Source organism: Liolophura sinensis, chromosome 2, assembly GCF_032854445.1.
Source record: "Liolophura sinensis isolate JHLJ2023 chromosome 2, CUHK_Ljap_v2, whole genome shotgun sequence".
Classification (NCBI taxonomy): Eukaryota; Metazoa; Mollusca; class Polyplacophora; order Chitonida; family Chitonidae; genus Liolophura; species Liolophura sinensis.
This window is the reverse complement of record NC_088296.1, coordinates 11,762,500-11,780,464: the sequence shown is the minus strand read 5'-3', so window position 1 is coordinate 11,780,464 and position 17,965 is coordinate 11,762,500. Positions and strand designations below refer to the sequence as shown.

Genomic DNA, 17,965 nt, shown 5'->3' with positions numbered 1-17,965 from the left:
TATACCCTCACAATTTCACCCCCAGGCATGGGACATGTTTGGACATATTAATGAGCTATGTCAGCTGATGTCCACAGGCTGTGTGATCATTTCATTTCTACTCTTAAAGTTCATTTTTACCCTTGCCTGAACAATGCAATTTAGACTTCAAAGTGTAAGGAATTATATTTTCAAATTGTAAAATTGTATACTTTACTGGTCTAATTTGTTGAGGATTTATAGGGTATTAAGATATTGTATAGGGTATTAAGATATTGTATAGAGTATTAAGATATTGTATAGGGTATTAAGATATTGTATAGGGTATTAAGATATTGTACAGGGTATTAAGATATTGTATAGGGTATTAAGATATTGTATAGGGTATTAATATATTGGTATTAACATATTGTATAGGGTATTAAGATATTGGTATTAACATTGTGTAGGGTATTAAGATATTGGTATTAACATATTGTATAGGGTATTAAGATATTGGTATTAACATATTGTATAGGATATTAAGATATTGGTATTAGCATATTGTATAGGGTATTAAGATATTGGTATTAACATATTGTATAGGGTATTAAGATATTGGTATTAACATATTGTATAGGGTATTAAGATTTTGTATAGGGTATTAAGATATTGGTATTAACGTATTGTATAGGGTATTAAGATATTGTATAGAGTATTAAGATATTGGCATTAAGATATTGTATAGGTATTAAGATATTGTATAGGGTATTAAAGATATTGGTATTAAGATATTGTATAGGGTATTTAGATATTGTATAGGGTATTAAAGATCTTGGTATTAAGATATTGTATAGGGTATTTAGATACTGTATAGGGTATTAAGATATTGTATAGGGTATTAAAGATATTGGTATTAAGATATTGTATAGGGTATATAGATATTGTGCAGGGTATTAAGATATTGCATAACACATCACACGTGCACATGTGAATCTCTCATCTCATTGTTTAGTATGCCTCACCATGTGAATGTAATAGGGCGCCTCGATTTGCCCTTGCCTACCTGTGCATTGTATGTGGGTGGTATGTATTAATTAGTGGTGATAAGACTTCCAGCTTTACTATACACATTCTCTCATTATAGACCAGACATACTTTCAAGCTTTGAACTTGAAAGGATTAGTTTTCCTATTTTTCCTAGAAGAGACCATGTGTACTGGAGATTTTTCGCAAAGAAATTCACATTCGTTAATCGTATCATTACTCATTTTAACCAATGTATATATGTAATTCTTGCAGGAATGTTGAGTTTCTTTTTTCTCTCACGGTTAAACCATCTAATGAACAACATACTCATATCCGTGCTCAAGAATATTTCACTTATACGACGGCGGCCAGCATTATGTTGGGAGGAAACCGGGCAGAGCCCGGGTCAAACCCACGACCATCCCCATGTTGGTGGCGAACCTTCCCACTTACGGCTTGAGAGGACACCAGCATGAGCTGGACTTGAACTCACAACGACCGCATTGGTGAGAGGCCCCTGGGTCATTACGCTGCACTAGCGTGCTAATCAACTGAGCCACGGAGGCCCCCATGGGGTGTAATTACAGAGAAATAATTTGCATAGAGTTTTATGAAGCTTGTATCTGTAGTGACACAAACAAATCATATTTTGTGTCATTTTAATAATAATTGTATGCATAAATTCATAAATGAGAGAAAAATCATAAACAGAATTTCATAAAAATCATAAACAGAATTTTTTTCACATTTTTTCAATGACGACTTGAGTTAGGTAACTAACACAGAAATTGTTCACTGATCTGTGCTCTGTTTTTGATGACAGGTGAAGTACCCTATGGAAAAGCTGCAGGTGAGAGAGGAAGCTATGAAGAGGCCATAGCTGCCACAGGTATGTTAATACACTGATTGTACCCACAAGTGAGCTGGCCAAGTGATTAAGGTGCCACCTTCATTTTGGGATTTGTTGCCTTGTCAAACTTGGCATGCTGTATGTATTACAGGTATATTTACAGGCTATGGGAGGTTTCACCTGCTGATTCTGGCCCTGTGCAACTGGCATGTGTCCAGTGATACAATTGAGGTCCTGTCTGTCTCCTTCCTTCTCCATCTGACTCCACACCTTTGATTTTCACCTGTATGTGTCACATGTATATTTACAGGCTATGGGAGGTTTCACCTGCTGATTCTGGCCCTGTGTGTCTGGGCTGTGTCGAGTGATGCACTTGAGGTCCTGTCTGTCTCCTTCCTCCTTCACCTGACTCCACACCTGTGATTTTCACCTGTATGTGTCACATGTATATTTACAGGCTATGGGAGGTTTCACCTGCTGATTCTGGCCCTGTGTGGCTGGGCTGTGTCGAGTGATGCAATTGAGGTCCTGTCTGTCTCCTTCCTTCTTCACCTGACTCCACACCTGTGATTTTCACCTGTATGTGTCACATGTATATTTACAGGCTATGGGAGGTTTCACCTGCTGATTCTGGCCCTGTGTGGCTGGGCTGTGTCGAGTGATGCAATTGAGGTCCTCTCTGTCTCCTTCCTTCTTCACCTTACTCCACAACTGTGATTTTCACCTGTATGTGTCACATGTATATTTACAGGCTATGGGAGATTTCACCTGCTGATTCTGACCCTGTATGGCTGGGCTGTGTCCAGTGATGCAATTGAGGTCCTGTCTGTCTCCTTCCTTCTCCACCTGACTCCACACCTTTGATTTTCACCTGTATGTATCACAGGTATATTTACAGGCTATGGGAGGTTTCACCTGCTGATTCTGGCCCTGTATGGCTGGGCTGTGTCGAGTGATGCAATTGAGGTCCTTTCTGTGTCTTTCCTTCTTCACCTGACTCCACACCTGTGATTTTCACCTGTATGTGTCACATGTATATTTACAGGCTATGGGAGGTTTCACCTGCTGATTCTGGCCCTGTGTGGCTGGGCTGTGTCGAGTGATGCAATTGAGGTCCTCTCTGTCTCCTTCCTTCTTCCATCGGCCACCTGTGATTTTGGCCTCAGCTCTACAGACAAAGGAAACCTCAATTCTGTTATATTTTTAGGTGAGTTACTTAAAACTCTTTTCTTTTCACCTGAAGGAAAAATCTGTCCTTACGAATATGATACTGTATTTATTTAGCATAATGTTTTTTAACTGCACTCATGTGTGTGACAATCTGCAGGACAGGAGCAGCTTATAATACACAATTTACATGTAGTCTACTGCAGTTTTCTCCACTGTCATCATAAAAGTGAAAATTCTTAAGTATGACATTAAAGACGAATTAAGTTGATCAATATGTTGAAAGAAATGAATTACTTTGCAATCTTTTTTTTAACTTGCCTGTGCAAAGTAATGTACAACCCGACACTAGCCAAATATCCTACAGCCATCGGGCGGGGCCTCCGTGGCTCAGTCGGTTAGCGCGCTAGTGCAGCGTAATGACCCAGGAGTCTCTCACACAATGCGGTCTCGGTGAGTTCAAGTCTAGCTCATGCTGGCTTCCTCTCCGGTCGTATGTGGGAAGGCTTGTCAGCAACCTGCAGTGGTCCTGGGTTTCCCCCGGGCTCTGCCCGGTTTCCTCCAACCATAATGCTGGCCATCGTCGTATAAGTGAAATATTCTTGAGTACGGCATAAAACACCAATCAAATAAATAAATAAATAAATACAACCATTGGGGTCAGGCCATATGCCTAAGGTCTGGCCATCATATTACAGACCTATACCTTGGCTCCAGAGGATGACACAGTATATGTACCCAAAATCTTCAACCTTTTCAACCAATATTTTAAAACATTCTGAGAGAAGTATGTGGTGTAGAGAAATAACGTGCACAGTTTTATGAAGCATGCATCTTTATTGATACAAACAAATCATTTTAGCATCATTTCATAATAATAGGCCTGCACAGAAGTACCTCCTGTGTTACAAGAGAGCTGCTATGGGGTAATGCGAGATTAGTTTTTGAGGCGTGAAACTACAAGAATACAGCTCTAACCTATTAAAGCATGCACTATGCAGGTTAACCTAAGTCACGACAGTCACAAATATTTTCTAGTGAACAGAAACAAAAAGCATATCAGTCTTTGAGAGTCACAGAAATTTAGAGAGATCTCAAATGAAGTGGATGTTTTTCAGTTTAAAGATGGAATATACAACATTTGACAGAGTTCGACAAAGCTGTCTGTTGTATTTAATTAGGGTCAGGATTTTTGAATTACCTTTGAAGGGAGTAAAAAAAAACGCATAATGTTTGTCCTGGACTTCCAAATAGGTTTACAAAATTAAAAGCTGTCTTAAAGTTAGAGCTTCAACTAGCTAATGTCACTTTAACTTTAATACTAGCCTTTAACCATTTTCTTAGATCCCACCTAACCACAGCTCACTCCTACAAACGCACCTCTTAAACTGGAGAGTGACCTCGAGGGAGGTAATTCAGTGCTGCCCTATTGTATGCATAAATTGCACTGGAAAAAGTGCTTTAGTGGTTAAAAAGGTTAAAGATTTACAGCTAGTTTACAACGGGTACAGTTAAGATACATATATGAACAGTATGATGTTTATGTGATAGAATCATACACCGACCACAAGCCCGTGGTGTTACTGATCACAAGCCGTGGTGGTGCCGATCACAAGCCGTGGTGGTGCTGATCACAAGCCTGTGGTGGTGCCGATCACAAGCCGTGGTGGTGCTGATCACAAGCCTGTGGTGGTACCGATCACAAGCCCGTGGTGGTACCGATCACAAACCCGTGGTGGTACCGATCACAAGCCTGTGGTGGTACCGATCATAAGCCCGTGGTGGTACCAATCTCAAGCCCGTGGTGGTACCGATCACAAGCCCGTGGTTGTACCGATCACAAGCCCATGGTGGTACCGATCACAAGCCCATGGTTGTACCGATCACAAGCCCATGGTTGTACCGATCACAAGCCCATGGTTGTACCGATCACAAGCCCGTGGTGGTGCCGATCACAAGCCCGTAGTGCTGTCTATCACAAGCCCGTGGTGGTACCGATCACAAGCCCATGGTGGTACCGATCACGAGCCCATGGTGGTACCGATCACAAGCCCATGGTGGTACCGATCACAAGCCCATGGTGGTACCGATCACAAGCCCCTGGTGGTACCGATCACAAGCCCGTAGTGGTGCCGATCTCAAGCCCATGGTGGAACCAATCACAAGCCCATGGTTGTACCAATCACAAGCCCGTGGTGGTGCCGATCACAAGCCTGTAGTGCTGCCTATCACAAGCCCGTGGTGGTACCGATCACAAGCCCATGGTGGTACCGATCACAAGCCCATGGTGGTACCGGTCATAAGCCCCTGGTGGTACCGATCACAAGCCCCTGGTGGTACCGATCACAAGCCCGTAGTGGTGGCGATCACAAGCCCGTAGTGGTGGCGATCACAAGCCCGTGGTGGTACCGATCACAAGCCCCTGGTGGTACCGATCCCAAGCCCGTGGTGGTACCGATCACAAACCCGTGGTGGTACCGATCACAAGCCCGTGGTGGTACAGATCACAAGCCCCTGGTGGTACTGATCACAAGCCCGTGGTGGTACCGATCACAAGCCCGTGGTGGTACCGATCACAAGCCTGTTTTGGTACCGATCATAAGCCCGTGGTGGTACCAATCTCAAGCCCGTGGTGGTACCGATCACAAGCCTGTAGTGCTGCCTATCACAAGCCCGTGGTGGTACCGATCACAAGCCCATGGTGGTACCGATCACGAGCCCATGGTGGTACCGATCATGAGCCCCTGGTGGTACCGATCACAAGCCCATGGTGGTACCGATCACAAGCCCATGGTTGTACCGATCACAAGCCCATGGTGGTACCGATCACAAGCCCATGGTTGTACCGATCACAAGCCCGTGGTGGTGCCGATCACAAGCCCGTAGTGCTGTCTATCACAAGCCCGTGGTGGTACCGATCACAAGCCCATGGTGGTACCGATCACAAGCCCTTGGTGGTACCGATCTCAAGCCCATGGTGGAACCGATCACAAGCCCATGGTTGTACCAATCACAAGCCCATGGTGGTGCCGATCACAAGCCTGTAGTGCTGCCTATCACAAGCCCATGGTGGTACCGATCACAAGCCCATGGTGGTACCGATCACGAGCCCATGGTGGTACCGATCATAAGCCCCTGGTGGTACCGATCACAAGCCCCTGGTGGTGCCGATCACAAGCCCGTAGTGGTGCCGATCACAAGCCCGTAGTGGTGGCGATCACAAGCACGTGGTGGTACCGATCACAAGCCCCTGGTGGTACCGACCCCAAGCCCCTGGTGGTACCGACCCCAAGCCCGTGGTGGTACCGATCACAAGCCCGTGGTGGTACCGATCACAAGCCCCTGGTGGTGCCGATCACAAGCCCATAGTGGTGCCGATCACAAGCCCGTGGTGGTGCCGATCACAAGCCCGTGGTGGTACCGATCACAAGCCCGTGGTGGTACCAATCACAAGCCCATGGTTGTACCGATCACAAGCCCATGGTTGTACCGATCACAAGCCCCTGGTGGTACCGATCACAAGCCCGTGGTTGTACCGATCACAATCCCGTGGTGGTACCGATCACAAGCCCCTGGTGGTACCGATCACAAGCCCGTGGTGGTACCGATCACAAGCCCGTGGTGGTGCCGATCACAAGCCCGTGGTGGTACCGATCACAAGCCCGTGGTGGTACCGATCACAAGCCCATGGTTGTACCGATCACAAGCCCGTGGTGGTACCGATCATCCCATGGCAGGATATTCAGCTAGGATACACTTGTATTGTACAAAGTTCAGACGTACTGTAATTCTTCAACCTTATTATCGTAATGTTTGCAAAGTTTTTATGCAATCATATTCTGAAGGCATTATTTTGTGCTTATTGATAATATTCTTTTTGTAAAGACTTGAAATTGACCAATCCAACCAGTGTAGTTTTATCTCTAAAATCAAATGGAAAAATGTACATAAATTGCACTAAAAGCTGCTCTTTCATGTGCGAAAAGTTGAGGATAATTTAATGTCATACCACAAGCACCTGCCTTCAACATTACAGCTAAAGCAATGTTAATGTTAAAGGTGCTATGCATAAGCACCTGCTTTCAACATTATAGCTGAGCAATGTTTAATGTTAAAGGTGCTATGCATAAGCACCTGCTTTCAACATTATAGCTGAGCAATGTTAAATGTTAAAGGTGCTATGCACAAGCACCTGCGTCCCACATTACAGCTGAAGCAATGTTAAATGTTAATGGTGCTATGTTTATGAGTACGGCAAATATTGAGCTGAGATTTTGCATACATGGGAAGCACAGTAACAAGAAGGGGACAGCTAAAGCAAAGTTAAGTTAAATGTTTAACGTGCTATGTTTATGAGTACGGCAAATATTGAGCTGAGATTTTGCATACATGGGAAGCACAGTAACAAGAAGGGGACAGCTAAAGCAAAGTTAAGTTAAATGTTTAACGTGCTATGTTTATGAGTACTGCAAGTATTGAGCTGAGATTTTGCATACATGTGAAGCTAAGTAACAAGAAGGGGACAGCTAAAGCAAAGTTAAGTTAAATGTTTAACGTGCTATGTTTATGAGTACTGCAAGTATTGAGCTGAGTTTCGCTTACCTGTGAAGCACAGTAACAAGAAAGGGACAGCTAAAGCAAAGTTAAGTTAAATGTTTAACGTGCTATGTTTATGAGTACTGCAAGTATTGAACTGAGTTTCACTTACCTGTGAAGCACAGTAACAAGAAGGGGACAGCTAAAGCAAAGTTAAGTTAAATGTTTAACGTGCTATGTTTATGAGTACTGCAAGTATTGAGCTGAGTTTCACTTACCTGTGAAGCTAAGTAACAAGAAAGGGACAGCTAAAGCAAAGTTAAGTTAAATGTTAATGGTGCTATGTTTATGAGTACTGCAAGTATTGAGCTGAGCTTCGCTTACGTGTAAAGCTAAGTAACAAGAAAGGGACAGCTAAAGCAAAGTTAAGTTAAATGTTAATGGTGCTATGTTTATGAGTACTGCAAGTATTGAACTGAGTTTCACTTACCTGTGAAGCACAGTAACAAGAAGGGGACAGCTAAAGCAAAGTTAAGTTAAATGTTTAACGTGCTATGTTTATGAGTACTGCAAGTATTGAGCTGAGTTTCACTTACCTGTGAAGCTAAGTAACAAGAAAGGGACAGCTAAAGCAAAGTTAAGTTAAATGTTTAACGTGCTATGTTTATGAGTACTGCAAGTATTGAGCTGAGCTTCGCTTACCTGTGAAGCACAGTAACAAGAAAGGGACAGCTAAAGCAAAGTTAAGTTAAATGTTAATGGTGCTATGTTTATGAGTACTGCAAGTATTGAACTGAGCTTCGCTTACCTGTGAAACACAGTAACAACAGGGGCATGTTTTATCACTGATGTCCAATGTGGATATTAAATACCGTAATATACAAAATTTGTAACTTTGACTTGGTGTATTGGAACAGTATAAAGGTAAATGTTAGGGGTGGGATGTACTTCAAAGAGCACTGCATGTATTGAACTAAATATTTGCATGCATGTAAAGCGCAACAACATCAGGGGGGTGTTCCATCTCTGTATTGCTCTCTCCTTGTCATTTATTCATCCACTGTCATTTAGTCATTCACTCTGTGTTTCAGTAATGACAGTGGGAGGGTACTTCCAAGGCTTTGTGGCTTACAAGGCAGGCATGCAGGTGTACCGTCCTTCTCGGCTCTCTTCACTGTCATTAAATCATCCACTCTTCTGTGTTTCAGGTATGATAGTGGGAGGGTACTTCTGGGGCTCTCTGGCAGACAAGGCAGGCAGGCGTACCGTCCTTCTCGGCTCTCTCACCGTCAATGGCCTAGGGGGACTCGCGTCCAGTGTAGCACAATCTTTCTGGCTATTTCTCCTCTTAAGATTCATCAGTGGTGTAGGGTAAAGACCAATCCTGTATTCCTTGAACTTTCCAACTGTAACAAAACAAACATAAATCATGAAAAGACAATTGTTTTATACTTGTGGAGAAACAGGTAAATCCCTGACGTGGACACAGTGTTTCCAGATTTCCACGCTGTCTTTGATCATGGGACCTTGTTGAAATATGCAGTTGATAATACAGATATTTACCTTCATTTAAGACCTACCAGTTTGCATAGCGCAGTTGGTAGAGCGTCCGCTTCAGGACCGGTAGATCCAGGATCAATCCTGGATCGAGTCACACCTAAGGGGCGGCTTACTTGCCTTCAGTAAGTCGTCTCAGTGAAGCAGCACTAGATAAAAGAGTGGTGGAAATCCATCGTGCAACAAGGAGGCACATTACACATACATGCACCCTAAGGATTCCTTCGTCGTCATATGACTGAAAAATTGTTGAGTACGATGTTAAACCCCAAGCACTAACTCAGTTAAGACCATTGGCAGGTCCAAATGACACTGGCAGTAGAACGCATCGTTTTCTTCTGTGACCTTGCAGTGCCTGTGTACTTCATATATGAGCAGACATACACCGATAAATGTGACGTAATAAAGGGAAAAATTAATGAGTTCACAGTTTTGGATCGTCTTGATACAGGCGAGAAGGAGTTTTACAAGTGCCCCATTGCCTTCCATCAGCATGCATATAGTGTGCTACTCTCTAAAGTCACACATGCTTCATGATTGTGTCTAATTCTGCCCAACACGGGGCTAGGTGCTGTATGTTCATCGTGTAGACTTATATTGCCACCTTGGATATATGAACAGTTTGCAATCAAAGCAGAAGTGACATACATGTTTTGTTAACGTGGCATGGTACACGATTTGAAAGCTGATTTCACTCAGTCGCCGAGAACGTACCTTGCATCTTGCCAACATGATTGAAAAGCTTCTCTTTGCACGATTCCGTGCTATTTTCGTACTTTGTATATTTTCTTAGTTCTTGGGTGGTTTGTGTTATGCATTGTTTTTGGAATTAGCCTTGCATTTATTGACTTGGTTGACAGCTGTTTGTTTCGATACATAGATTTACACAGTGAATAATTAAACAAATTAATTAAACCCAGTGGTTATGTTGTTTCCTCTTGCACACAATGTGTACACCTCAAGTTTTGTTTGGTATTGGACATTCTTTAAACATATGATTTTGTACATGAATGTGTTTAATAAAAACAGGTTTTAAAACGTACCTTATGTAACCAGTTGATGTCATTTTTATTTCAAAATGACCCCAAAAAGTTACACAGATTGCAAAAATTCATAATTACACAGCAATGAACTTTTAATATTGTTTTGTTATAATAAAAAAAAAAGTAGATGGTTTTCATGTTTTCCAAGATGTTAGTTATTTATTGAGGATTAAATGACTGAAGTTTTGCTTTGCTCTCATTGTCAGGGTTGGAGGGAGCATACCAGTTATCTTCTCTTACTTCACGGAATTCCAGCCGAAAGCCAAGAGAGGCATGATGATCAGTGTGTTAGCCACATTCTGGATGTTTGGCAACATCATCGCAGCTGGTAATGGACTTGAACATTTGTGTTACAGCGTTGGGATTAAAATGGATACAGCTTTGGATACAAATTAAAATTACAAATTAAAATTAAAATTCGATACAGCTGGTAATGGGCTTGATTAAATTTGTGATTGAAGTGGATGTTACTTTATTCAGTTGCAGTTGATAAAGAACTTAATTAGCAACATTACAGCTCGTAATGGGCTTGAATGCCCATTACGGTTCTTGATGTACATTTATTTATTTTATTTATTCAATAATATTTCACTTACATGAGGGTGGCCAGTAGTAACTTACAGTTAGAACACAGGGCTTAGAATCTCCACCTGTCTGTTGTACCTGTTAATAGCGTGATTTTTGCCGAGGAAAGGCAAAAAACTAATCTTACCTTTTGCTGGTGACACACAAGCATACTTGCCTACTGGTAGTCATAAAACATGCATTTATTTTGATATATATCCAGTCAGTGTTGTGCAAACTTCTAATATATCAACAACGCCGACAAATCCTGCCCGACTCCAGATATGCTGGACTCACACACAGTGCTACTGAAAAGGGGTCAGAGGTAGTTGTGGTAGTTTTTGGAAACTATGTTTTCTGTCTTTAATGGGCGCGTTCCGATTTCGAAACTTGTGAAAGGTAAATCTTCTGCAATAGGAGAGTTGATTGTAACAAAATGAAATGTGCTGGTGGAATCCAGGCTAATATAAAATATTTGGAATATCTAGTTTAAAAAAGATGTAGCCACCCTGTAAACCATGTTATAGATATTAAATAAACCCATTTCTTATTCATGTTGTCTTTCTTATCTAAGGGCTTGCCTGGGCCATCATTCCTCAGAATCTGGGCGTGGTCACTCCCTCATTTACATACGACAGTTGGCGTGTGTTCATAGCAGTCTGCACTATCCCCAGTCTTACATCAGCAGCTATTTTTATCCTTATGCCGGAAAGTCCAAAATTTTTGATAGAGGTGAGTAATTTTTGGTGCGCACTCTAATATAGAATTCCTAGGTTGTTTTCAAGATTGCTCGGCTTCCTGTTAACAGTAAGTCTTCCTCATTGCTTTTTTATGTACGGTAAATGACCTGAAGTTTGGCAGGAGAGCATCAAGTGGGGGGGGGGGAGGGGTTGGTCAGGGGGTTATACGTACAGTTCCCGAGTATGATAAGCATGATTTGGTTTGGTGTTTTACGCCGTACTCAAGAATATTTCACTTATACGACAGCGGCCAGCATTATGGGAGAGCCCGGGGAAAACCCACGACCATCCGCAGGTCGCCAGCAGACCTTCCCACATACGGACGGAGAGGAAGCCAGCATGAGCTGGACTTGGTGAGAGACTCCTGGGTCATTACGCTGCGCCAGCGTGCTAACCAGCTGAGCCAGGGAGGCCCCGGATAAGCATGAGGCTGACCACTCAGTACCTTTACATATATGGAGTGGCATGTCAACCATCCATTAATATGCATGAAGACCTCTTCATGAACAAAGCATAACAGAACTTAGCACCTCATGAATCCTTACTTCCAAATTACCAGCAGATGGTGACTCAAACTGTGTTACAGGGCTCGAAATCTCCACATTTCTGTTATTCCTGTTAATGGGGTAATTTTTGCCGACAAAAGGCAAAAAAACTCATTTTACCTCTCGCTAGCGACACACATATTTGCCTACTAGTAATCGTAAAACATGCATTTATTTTGATATATAGTCAGTCAGTGTTGTGCGAACTTCTAATATATCAACAACACAGATAAATCTTGTCCGACTCCAGATATGGTGGACTCGCATTAGGTGCTACAGAAAAGGGGTCAAAGGTAGTCTTGGTAGTTTGCAGAAACGTTGTTTTCTGTGTTTAATGGGGGCTTCCCGATTTCACAACTCGGGAAGGGTACCTCTTCTGCAATAGGAGGACAGGTCCGATTGTAACAAAACAACGTGCAGGTAGAATGAAATACTTCATTCAGATTATGCAGGGGGTTGGTGACAGATATTTCTCCGTGAAGTCCATTTGTAGCTTAAGTACATATATACAAATATTTGTATAATACTGATAATGCTGGCACGTGACTTCCACGTTACCCGAACAATCGTTCGCAGTTTCGAGGCCTGGTACACTGTAGTATTTGTACTGGTATAACCATGGATTGAGACAACGTTTACAATTTACAGGGTTGTAATATTTCTTGCTTGACTTGATACTTTCTTTGGGTAATTCATGGGTATGATTACAGACGACTAGTAGTGAGATCTGCACACCTCGTTGCCACTGCCTTGACCCCATGGGGTGCGGGCTAGGGAACATAGCTGCGATGTAGGGTGATGAAACAGGCGGGGAGCTAATCACCCACCTCTGTCATCTTGCCTCTAACTCAGCCCGTGTGAAAGTAAATGACCGTAACTGATGGGCAAAGCTTTTACGTCGTTTACTGCATGTCTAGCCTTTTATGAAGTTTGCTTTCCTGTTATCACAGTTTGCGGTACCTTGTTGACAATAAGAGGTTAAAGGTTAACAACGCTTTAAGCTCTTCATGTCGTCTAAAATATCTGTTTGTCGAGGATCACTTGTTTTCCACTAATTAGGCATGCATATTTGCCTGAACGTTCATAAGTGGCTTGCCAAATGTTGCTGGTTTTCCCCGAGAACTCTGGTTTCCTTCACCAGTACGTCTGATCATCATTGTATAATTGTAAAAGTCTTGAGTATGGCGCTAAGCAACAGTGAAATAAATAAAATACATAAATATTTACATTGAGTTCTGGAGAAAAAAGAGGTGTCATGTGTGCCTTCAGAATATGGTGAGACAGGTGGTGGGCAAATTAATTTTAACTAAGGTGGCCTAAAATTTTCGACTTGTACCTTTAATGACAAAAGAGCTCTAAGTCAAAAACTCCCGTACATTTACTCTTGCTTAGGAAAGGATGATGTCAATAATGAGTATATTTCTAACTGTAAAATGAGGATGAAGAACCACTGTAATTCTTAAACATTTTCGCATGTTTTCCAGGTGTTTAATCTAGCAGATTTTGAAGGCGTTATTCTGTTACGCTTTTTGTGAAGACCAGATACTGGCCAATCCAACAAATGTAGACAATGTTTAAAAAATTAAAAAGGTGCATATATAGCACTGAAAGTAGCTTTTTCATGTGCAAAAAGGTTGAGGAAATACTGTACATGTACATTTACCCATCGAATACCATACTGTGACTATACTCCACATACTGTGACTAATAATGCCGATTAGAAAAGCGAAAGTGAAAGTGATGGAGTTCCATTGGTGATGACAAATTTACATGATTTAAATTGTATTGTTTGTTGTAAGGTTCAGTTTAATGGTAATACATTCCATATACTTATTAAGTATTTATTGTCATTGTTGTGATCTCATCATTTACAAGTATCATTGCGCCATTATTGTGATTTCATAGCATATGGATTTACATGTATCATTGGGCCATTAATGTGATTGCATTGCATGTGGATTTACATGTATCATTGGGCCATTATTGTGATTTCATAGCATGTGGATTTACATGTATCATTGGGCCATTAATGTGATTGCATTGCATGTGGATTTACATGTATCATTGGGCCATTAATGTGATTGCATTGCATGTGGATTTACATGTATCATTGGGCCATTATTGTGATTTCATTGCATGTGGATTTACATGTATCATTGGGCCATTAATATGATTTCATGGCTTGCAGATTTACATGTATCATTGGGCCATTATTGCGATTTCATGGCTTGCAGATTTACATGTATCATTGGGCCATTATTGTGATCTCATGGCTTGCGGATTTACTTGTATCATTGGGCCATTAATGTGATTGCATTGCATGTGGATTTACATGTATCATTGGGCCATTAATGTGATTTCATTGCATGTGGATTTACATATATCATTGGGCCATTATTGTGATTTCATAGCATATGGATTTACATGTATCATTGGGCCATTATTGTGATTTCATTGCATGTGGATTTACAAGTGTCATTGGGCCATTATTGTGATTTCATTGCATGTGGATTTACATGTATCATTGGGCCATTATTGTGATTTCATTGCATGTGGATTTACATGTATCATTGGGCCATTATTGTGATTTCATGGCTTGCGGGTTTACATGTATCTTTGGGCCATTAATGTGATGGCATTGCATATGGATTTGCAAATATCATTGGGCCATTATTGTGATTTCATAGCATGTGGATTTACATGTATCATTGGGCCATTATTGTGATTTCATTGCATGTGGATTTACATGTATCATTGGGCCATTATTGTGATTTCATGGCTTGCGGGTTTTACATGTATCATTGGGCCATTAATGTGATTGCATTGCATGTGGATTTACATGTATCATTGGGCCATTATTGTGATTTCATTGCATGTGGATTTACATGTATCATTGGGCCATCAATGTGATTGCATTGCATATGGATTTGCAAGTATCATTGGGCCATTATTTAGTTTGGGCCATGTACTTTATCTTTTATTATTTTTATCTATATTTCCAGACTGGTAAGGAAGATATGGCGGTAGCTGTTCTCAGGAAAGTCCATCGGATAAATAAACCAAAAGAATTCAAAGTCTTCCCAGTAAGTATTTGCCATTGTGTACAGTTGTTGTTTGACGGACAGAATAGAGGATAGAGAAATAAAAACAAGAACTTGAAAATCACCTAATTTGTGGAAAACGTGGATTACCGTGGCCATGTTTCCTGTCGATTTTTTAATTTATTTATTTGATTGGTTTTTCACGTCGTACTCAAGAATATTTTGCTTACACAACGATGCTCATTTTTCCTGTTCAGTACATACATGATGGAAAAGTCTACAAAAACATGAAAATCATTAAAATAAAAGATACTGGACAAAATAAAAATGTTTAATTTTTATTTTATTTTTGGATTTTTTAAGAGCCTGTAAAACACAATTCAAAACTGGTGTTGCATTAGAACTCAAGCACTGTGTTTTATTTATTTATTTATTTTAGAATGTACTCAAGAATACTCAAACACTGATTTGGTATAGTAATTTACTGACATAGGTGTCAGTCATTGGCTTCTGAAATCAAAAATCTTTTCAGTATACCTTTGTGACTCTGAGTGGAGATGAGGATGAGAAATCGAAGAGGGATGATGTCCTTCCTCGAAACTTAAACTGCTGCGCAAGATACTGGATCGCAACAAAACAGGTACTGCTGTGATATTGCACATTTCTGTTATGTGTAGCTCATCGAACTGTAAAACTTTGTTTCCACTCAAACTGACAAGAAATACCCATGGCTGTTGTTTTCATTCAGATGTCCATGATCATGAATTAGGTTTAAAAAATAACAATTGAACATCTATACATATGTGTATATAAATATGAGTTCAAGTATTATAGCTTGTTTGGTGAATCAAGGGAGGTCACCCCCATTGTCATTTTTTTGCATTCAGTTAGTTACTTCCCTTGGCACGCATACAGTGTATGATTTCATGTTGACCCCTGAATGAGTATTCTGCTATTCTGACAGTTGCCTTTGAAGTTCTTGATGTCCATGTTTGCTTCCTTAGGCTGTTATGTAAATTCCAACAATTGAGTGGAAATTGATTTTTTTTTGTCCATCGAAAATTAAGATTTTTTCAAAAAAGTGTTTAACATCATTTGATTTAGAATGACCTAAGTGATAAATAAAATGTTTGCACAGCTTTCTGGATTAAAAAAAAACTGATTTGATGCAGTCAGTTTCAATTTAACTAATACTTTAATAATATTGATGATTTGGTCATAAGATTCACAGCTGATGTCACAGATTGTTCTAACAATTTTACCAAAACATATTTTCCGTCTTCTTTCCTCTGATTAATTTATATTGTTATAAAATTGTATTTATAATTTAATTTAGTCAATTTAAGGTCACTCTTTGGAGGGTGATTTGGTGTTGGTTACCCCCCACCCCCACCCCCCAACACCCTTCGTTATTTCTTAAATCACATGGTAATACAATACACAGGTCTCGATTCAACCCATCACATCGTCAACCAGAGACTGACGACTGTGGTACAAGTTAAAAACTTCATATGTACTTTAAACTGTATGGCAATGAACTTTAGTCAAATAAATAAATCAATAAATTTATGACTCCAGCTTTCTGAGTACATTTTCTGTCTTTTGTTTTTCTTTCCCTGGCACTAAAATTCCTGCTAACAAAAGTGAAAATTCGTTTTAGTGACTGTACATTAATTCTTCAACGTTTTCAGTAACCTTTGCAACAAATATTTTGAAGCATTTTTATAGAACTATGGGGTGTAGAGAAATAATCCGCACAGTTTTATGAGGCCTGCATCTTTATTGACACAAATAAGTCCTCTTTGGTGTCATTGTCAGAATAATTGTATGCATAAATTTCATTGAAAAAGGTGTTTCGGTGATAAAAAAGGTTGAGGATTTACAGTAACGTTTTTACTGTATCATTTTTTAGCATTTACAGTAACCTTTTTACAGTATCATTTTTATCATTTACAGTAAGGGTTTTTTACAGTATCATTTTTTTATCATTTACAGTAACTTTTACAATATCTTTTTTTATCATTTACAGTAACCTTTTTTTACAGTATAATTTTTTTATCATTTACAATAACTTTTATATTTGTTTGCAGATGCTGACAACAACAGTCAAGCTATTCAGGAAACCCATGGCAGGGAGGAACTATCGTTATTCTTGTTATCAACTTCACTTTATCTTTCGGGTAATTATTTGAATTCTTCTGGAAGTTCTACATTTACTTCCCACTTGACAGGGTAATACCACTCATCATTACATAGCTATAAACGAGGGTCCAATGAAATCAGTCATATTGCACCATGTGACCATCCCTGTACTTGGAGCGATTGAATCCTGGAGAGTCATATTTTCATATTGTACGGTAGCAATTAAGGGAGGTAAGTTAATATGCTGCAACATTTGGGGGCGCTACGGTGTGTGTCGTTTGCTCGCCACGTTTCTGCAAACGTTGACAAGGCTGAACTGTTGGCTGAAGAATAAATTTCGTTATTTGTCGATTTCTAAATTCAACAAAACACTATTGCGAAGGTCAAAAACAACCTAGGAATATTTAATCACTGAATGCAGACTAGATCAGAACAGGGAGATCAAAAAAATTTCCTCCATTCCAGGTCAGCTAAATCTGGAAATGTAGCTTTGGCCGTTATTTGTCCGGGAGATGAAAGTCTATGATGTGTTTTGTACGTTATGGGGTGGTATTGTACTCAACTATGTTGTGTTGAAAGTCCAGATTTTCAACAGAACACGGACTTGTATACCACTCCATAACGTACGAAACACTTCACAATAACCTAATAAAAATGAATCAATATCAGTTCGTAAGTTTCATTTATTTATTTATTTGATTGGTGTTTTACACCGTACTCAAGAATGTTTCACTTATACGACGGCGGCCAGCATTATGGTGGATGGAAACCGGGGTAGAGCCAGGGGGAAACC

The 17,965-nt window shown here is 40.4% G+C and overlaps 1 protein-coding gene across 1 annotated transcript in view; it reads left to right on the top strand.

Annotated features, from left to right (window-relative positions):
* Positions 1-2,498: 2,498 nt before the first annotated feature.
* The window catches only part of LOC135462488 (synaptic vesicle glycoprotein 2A-like), a 17,042-nt gene continuing 1,575 nt past the window's right edge, over positions 2,499-17,965 (top strand). Inside the window, exons 1-8 of the mRNA XM_064739713.1 lie at positions 2,499-2,550; positions 2,883-3,044; positions 8,749-8,911; positions 10,347-10,468; positions 11,279-11,436; positions 14,992-15,072; positions 15,563-15,670; positions 17,121-17,210. Of these exons, the coding sequence (XP_064595783.1) occupies positions 2,499-2,550; positions 2,883-3,044; positions 8,749-8,911; positions 10,347-10,468; positions 11,279-11,436; positions 14,992-15,072; positions 15,563-15,670; positions 17,121-17,210 (936 nt within the window). The remainder of the gene's footprint in view (positions 2,551-2,882; positions 3,045-8,748; positions 8,912-10,346; positions 10,469-11,278; positions 11,437-14,991; positions 15,073-15,562; positions 15,671-17,120; positions 17,211-17,965) is intronic.